This window comes from Microplitis mediator, chromosome 11, assembly GCF_029852145.1.
Source record: "Microplitis mediator isolate UGA2020A chromosome 11, iyMicMedi2.1, whole genome shotgun sequence".
Lineage (NCBI taxonomy): Eukaryota > Metazoa > Arthropoda > Insecta > Hymenoptera > Braconidae > Microplitis > Microplitis mediator.
In genome coordinates, this window is record NC_079979.1 from 18,262,141 (window position 1) to 18,268,922 (window position 6,782).

The 6,782-nt window shown below is 30.0% G+C and overlaps 1 protein-coding gene across 1 annotated transcript; it reads right to left on the bottom strand.

Moving 5' to 3' along the window:
• Positions 1 to 2,262: 2,262 nt before the first annotated feature.
• On the bottom strand, positions 2,263 to 6,510 carry LOC130677655 (general transcription factor IIH subunit 3). Its single transcript, XM_057484480.1, has 6 exons — positions 6,373 to 6,510; positions 5,755 to 6,254; positions 4,262 to 4,384; positions 2,722 to 2,857; positions 2,478 to 2,514; positions 2,263 to 2,399 (listed from the first exon to the last, which is right to left on the bottom strand). Exons 1-6 carry the CDS (start codon positions 6,386 to 6,388, stop codon positions 2,324 to 2,326), a joined length of 888 nt encoding a protein of 295 aa, XP_057340463.1. The 5' UTR covers positions 6,389 to 6,510; the 3' UTR covers positions 2,263 to 2,323.
• Positions 6,511 to 6,782: the final 272 nt, after the last annotated feature.

A 6,782-nucleotide genomic window follows, 5' to 3' on the forward strand; every position in this document is an offset into this window, starting at 1 on the left:
TGAAAGCGATTTTCTACGCTCATTTTAGACTATACTCAAACACCAACGTCGAACATAAACTCAAGAATAATTAATTTTAAGCTTACGAGTTTTTAAAATTTACTCGACAATTAAAATTTATATCGGAGCTGAAAAAAGTCTTATTAACTTTAACATTCTGCGCTTTTTTTCTAAACCAATATTATCATTAAAAAAACTTTATTCGCTTGTTCTTCATAGCAGTTTTTAAAATCCACACTCACATACTGCCTGTAATTTAGGGATGCTGATTGCAGATAAGGATTGTTATAATAAAGTACACAGAGATATATGTACATTAGTTTATTGTTACTGTTAAATATATAAAGTGTATTGTGTATATACAGCAGTTTATATATTTGCACAAACAAACGTATATGTGAGGCGTTTATCATCGTAAATCATCCATGACATGCGCTATAGCCGGTGTGTATTCTATAGGGGTGTAGGGCAGGGGGATCCGTTCGATCATAACATAAGCTTGACAGTTACTACATATTTCAATGTCAGAAGTTGATTAGGCAATCGCGGGAATTCTTCACTCAAAAATATCTTTCTTTGTTATTTCTTTTGCTGTTTAATTTTTATCACTGGGTAATTATATGCTATTTTTATCGAACCTTTTTTTTGCTAATGAAATATTTATGATAAGTAGGGTAGAAGTACCATTTGTGGCCACTGCTCCATCTTTGGACATTTAATATTTTATTTTAATTAATGAAAAAGTACACGGTAAGAAATATTTTGCGGATATCACTATGGCGTGAACGCCATACTGTATGGTATCGAAGGTTTTTATAGGTGACAAAATTGTATGCATACACAGAAAAAACAGATATTTTGAATCAAGAAAATATTTCTGAAGACAAACTTTTTCGGGAACCAAGTCAAGATTTTATTGAGCCAAGAGAATTCGTCTTGGTTGGAGAAGATTTCTACTTTATCTGAGAAAATTTAGGTCTCCAAAAAAATTTTCTTGAATCAAGAATATTTATCCAGTCGAGATTTTTTTTTTGTGTGTAGATTATTCGACCATGCGGGAATAGTAACATTGGCGATAATTGTCGCGGACGCTGCAATGTCAGTATGGCCGTCGAGCCAATACTGCGTTGCCGTATCCACAATGTTTCTGGCAGATAAACCTAGTCTAACGACATCTATATAGTTTTGGTAATAATACGATAGTATACATTGATTGACACGCCAGAAATTATGGCGGGAAAAACTAGTAGCATTGTGCCCTCGGCATTGTAGTATGGGTCTCACGGCCATACTGTTTCGCCGTGCCTGCTATGCATACGTGTGAGCAAAACAATAGCTCCAGTACTATACAGTATAGTAAATAAGGCCATACTTCTGGGACTTGTTACAATACTGCCTTGGAATATTTCACATACTATTTTAGTATCTGTCTTGAGACCATACCAGCATGGTGTTGAATGCCATGTATTTCTTACCGTGTATTAAAGAAAACTTCCATTCTTATACAGTAAAAAAATTTTCTTTGAAGGAATTAATAAAATTATGTCATTGCGTATTTTACAAATTGTTTTATTTACAATTTCTAAGTGGCCAAAACTGGCCCTAAAGTGGTCGAAAACGGTACTTCTACCAAATACTTGGTCCAAATATTATTTTCGGGCCGAATTTTTAAAAAATTATTTTACTTTAACTCCCCGTTTTTGACAAAATTGACAAGCCCGAGTTTGTGACCGAAAATTTAATGGTCACAAACCATCTAGTTAGATGTCAGTGAGTAAATTTGTGACAAAAAATTTTTTGACGTTCCGAAATGATGGACTCTGGCCCAAAAATTAGTGACGGTCATTTCGCATTAGAACTGGCTTGTCATTTAGAACCGTCTTGTGACCAAAACTCAAAGGTGTGCAAAAAATATTTTTTCGGCCATTCATAAAATACATTCGCTCTTATGGGGGAAAGGGGGTGTCGCTTACTGTGACAAGGAAGCTCGGGGGGTCTAAGGAAACGTGACGTTTGCAGCTCATCAAACAATTTTGCAAATTTTTCTATCGGTTTTTTGAAATTGTTTTATTATTGCAAACAATAAATATTTCGACTCATGGAAATTTTTGTGTTAAGGGGAGGGGGGTGCATTTGTGACGCAGTATTGATAGGGGGGATGGCAGAAAATGTGATATAGTGACCAGGGGAGGGGGGGAGGTTCTAAAGGTAGAATTTTGCATAAGGTATTTTATGAATGGCCCCGTAACAATTAGAAAAAAATCAGTTATAAAAAGGAAAATTGATTTATTTAATATAAATTAACATTATAAAAACTGTATACCTAATGAACAATGTCTGTATGTTTCTTTTTTTTCTTCATTTTTACTGGAATCGGAGCTGGCGCTTTGAATAGTGTACTGGAATAATTAAAAAATCAAAAGTGAGTTAATTAACGAGCAATAGAAATTATAAAATAAAGTAATTGTGATACTTACTGGCATGTTGTACAAATAGGACTGAATTTACAGAAAACTGGAACAAAAAGAATAGAATTTAAATGAAAATAATTAAAAGTCATTATTCGGGTGTTGAATGAGTATTGAGAGTGAAGTAAAAAACTTTAGATGCATGAACGGATATTAGATTGAACGGGTAGAGAATTATTTAATTGATTGTTGAAGTCGATAGGAATAATAATAATAAAAAATATATAAAGTTTAGATTTTTTTTTAAACGTACTTGAAAGACAAATTGAACAGACATAGCCAATATCAATCAACTCGTGATGGCAGAAGCACGCAGCACGATAATCAACTTTAACTGGCGGTGGTAGAACAAGTTTTGTTCGTACTGCTGGATCTGGTAGAAATACCCACTGTAATTTTATTTTTATGTTATTAATTAAAACAGATTCTATTGTGGAATACTCGGAGATTTAAATACTTTTTACTGGATTATAGTTTTAGTAATTGATAAATAACAAAATAAAAAGAAACCTTTATTTTTTAGAAAATTTAATTAAATAAATAAGATTTTTTTTTATCTTCATTCGGTTGATTCCTTTTTTTTTTTTTTAAACAAAAATTGAATTTCACTTTAAAAATCTTTTATTTTTATAAAAAAAAAACCGGAACAAAATTTGCTTTTGAAAAAATACATATATATAGGGGAAGGGGGGCAAAAGGGGTAGGGTAGGCAAAACGGGGTACCCTCAAAATTTGATAAAAAAAAATTTTATATTTTAAATGGCTTTTAAACATTCCAAAATCACTTCTGTAAATATAATTAAGCGTTACTTTGAATTTTTTTTGATAAACTTTTTCAAAAATCAATTGTCAGTTGAAAAATATTAATGACGTTTGTTTTATGATAAAAACTATTAAAAATTTTTTTTCTTCTTTCATATCCAATAAACATGTAAAATATAATTTTTCTTCATGTAAATTATTTTTAAAAAAATTCAACTTAATCAAATTCGTTTAAAATCCAGAAATTTTTTTTTTTTTACCTTTTTTAGGGGGTCCTCCACTTTGCCCGCAGAAATGAAAAATTTTTTTTTTCAACGGTAACTGAAAATTTCTTCTATTTACTTTGAATACCATTAAAAAAAAAAAGATTTAGCGTATTTGAGTCCTCGAAAACTTGGTATTTCCTTAAGTACCCCCTTTTGCCCCTCCCTCCCCTATATATATATATATACAGGACATATATGTACAGGAGATAGACAAGAAAAATTAATATTTTAACTTAAAAAGCGTAATTCAAACATTAAAAATCTACGACACGTATAATAAAATTTAATTTCTAGTCTGTTTAATTTACAAGGCTTTAATTTTGCGTCAAAAGCCGCTTTTTATAGATGAGCTACGATTAATGGAAACGAGGGGACGTAGGGGTGATGTATGTAACGATTTCCTTGATCTACCTTATTGTCGAAGCGATAAATATGATAAATCGTTTATAGTTAGTGCTATAAGAGCCTGGAATCGATTACCCGAAAATTGTACATTGCAGCCTACATTCCTAGAATTTCGGCGAGTGTGCTGTTTCTTTTTAAATCAAAACTGTTAATATCTTGAATATATGATGATTTGTATCTTTGGAAGGCCGCAAGGAGTTTCGACTCCACGGCCTTGAAATAATAAATAATAATAATAACACTGTTTGGAACGTGAAAATTCCTTGTATTGACACCCAGGTTCCGGGTTATAATTTCAAACAGTTGATATTAAATTTAATTTTTTTCTGTGGACTTGATAAACTTTTTAAAATATCTTACCAATAAATACTGTAATAACCCAGCGAATTGTGGTATTTTTAAATAATTGCCACCAGTTATATCACAGGCTTGTTGCAATAATGTCAGTTCTTGATCAAGACTGCACACATCAATTACAACTCCCTAAAAAAAAAAAAATTTATGATCGATAGGCTTGAATTACCATTTGTGGCTACTGCACATTATTCGACATTTGATACTTTATTTTAAATTATTTACTCTATTTATTTATAATTTCAAATTTGTCTGATGTCTGCTACATTTTGTGAGTGTGAATGCAACAGACATCAGAGAAATTCAAAATTACTAATAGAGTAAATAATGAATAAAATAAAATTTTTAAAAAATGCGCATTTAAAAAATTTGAAAATTTATAAGTTCATTTTTTGTAAATATTTTTTTTTTAATTATTTACTCTATTTCTTTATAATTTTAAATTTGTCTGATTTCTGTTACAATTTATATGATCCTGAAGGTAGCAGACAATTAAAAATTTTCGGATTTTATTTTGAACAATTAAATTTGAAAAAATGCACATGTAGAAAATTTAAAAGACTACAGGTGCAATCTTTTCAAATTTTTTTTTTTATAATTTATCGTCTTTTAAAAAATCAAAAAGTTATTAGACGTCGGCTAACTTCAGTATCATCATTTTATAAGTGCGAATGTACCAGACCTCAGACAAATTTAAAATTATAAAGAAATAGAGTAAATAATTAATAAAATTAAATTTAAAAAATTTAAAAATTAATAAGTGCATTTTTTGTAAATATTTTTTTTAAAATTATTTACTCTATTTATCTATAATTTTAAATTTGTCTGATGTCTGGTACATTTTATGAGTGTGAATGCAGCATGATCCTGAAATTGACCAACTATCAACAACTTTTCGGATTGTTTTTTCAACACACCAATTACGAATAAAAAAAAACTAAAAATATGCACATGTAGAAAATTGAAAGAACTACTGGTGCAATTTTTTCAAATATTTTTTTTTTAAATTTATTATTCTAAAAAAAAATCAAAGAATTATTGGACCGGCTAACTTCAGTATCATAATGCAGCAGACATCAGACAAAATTATTAATAAATCAAGTAAACAATTGATAAAATAAAATTATAAAAAAATGCGCATTTAAAAAATTTTGGAATTGATAAGAGCATTTTTTGTAAATATTTTATGATAGTAAAGTTAGCAGACATTTGAAATTAACAAAAATTTTTTTGACAGATAAATAATGAAAAAAAAAAATTTCGAAAAAAATGCACATGTCGGAAATTCAATAAACTATACGTGCAATTTTTCAAAATATTTTTTCGTTAAAAGAAATCCAAAAATTTTTAAATGTCCGCTAACTTTATTGTCATAAATATTTTTTTAAAAATTATATACTCTATTTATTTATAATTTTAAATTTGTCTGACGTCTGGTACATTCACACTCGTCCCTACATATTCAAGTGGTTGATAATCAGAGAAAAAAAAAATCATACCATTTTTTGTGATGTAAAAAAAATATTCATGTAGTTCATGTACTGAGTTGCAGAATCATTACTCCCAGTAACGATCAGTATTCTCGAATGTAATTTTTCCCCGGGTACTTTGTCACGTTCCAAACGTGATATATAACACAGTGCTAATGACATTGCACCAGAAATTAAACTTTCATTACGTAAATTACCATACTGTAATAATTCATTAATTGTTTCCTGTAATTGGGATCGTATTGTCCGTTCAACCAGAGTTAATTTTTCGTATTGACCGTCGAACTGACGAATTTCCATCGGTTTGTCGGGCAATGGATAAAAAAATTTAGCGCCCTGGCCATGACACCCCAGGACGGCCAATTCGTTCGTTGAAGATTGCATCAAATGGGCATTTGCGAATACGACAACTGCGTCAATGCACTGGGTCATGGCCTTGGGATCGTTGACGACCAGCCGCTGCAGCGGATTCACGTCCATTATTATTGTCACGATACTTTTGTCCACTTCTGTAAGAAAATAAAAATGACATGTGCATTTTTTATGGTAAATCTGATTGGAGGTTAGCGGAATCATACTTTTAGGAATTTATTTATAAATTACTTTAGAAAATTTCAAAATACTTACCACTGGTTTCAGTCATTTTTTATAATTATTTTGTGGATAAACTAGTAGATAATTTTTTATTATTACGGTGACTATTTTTTGTTTACATCTGACTTGTGTACGAGAGAGTTGTCAATGAAAGTGAGCGGAAGCTCCCATGATAATGGTAATTGCTGTCAAGATAACTTTTATATCAACTGAAGCTAGATTGCGTTTTGCCCGCCGGCACATGCATAGTTGTAGTCGATTTTGTATCGTTGGTAATACAGAATTTTCGTAAAAATATTTTTGAAATGTATAATAGATGAATTAATTTAAATACTGTAATACAGGAAATCACGTATAAATGATTTAATTCATTATGAATAATTTAGAACCGGATCGTTATTAATTGAGATTATTATCAATTAAAAATTATCATTATTATTGTC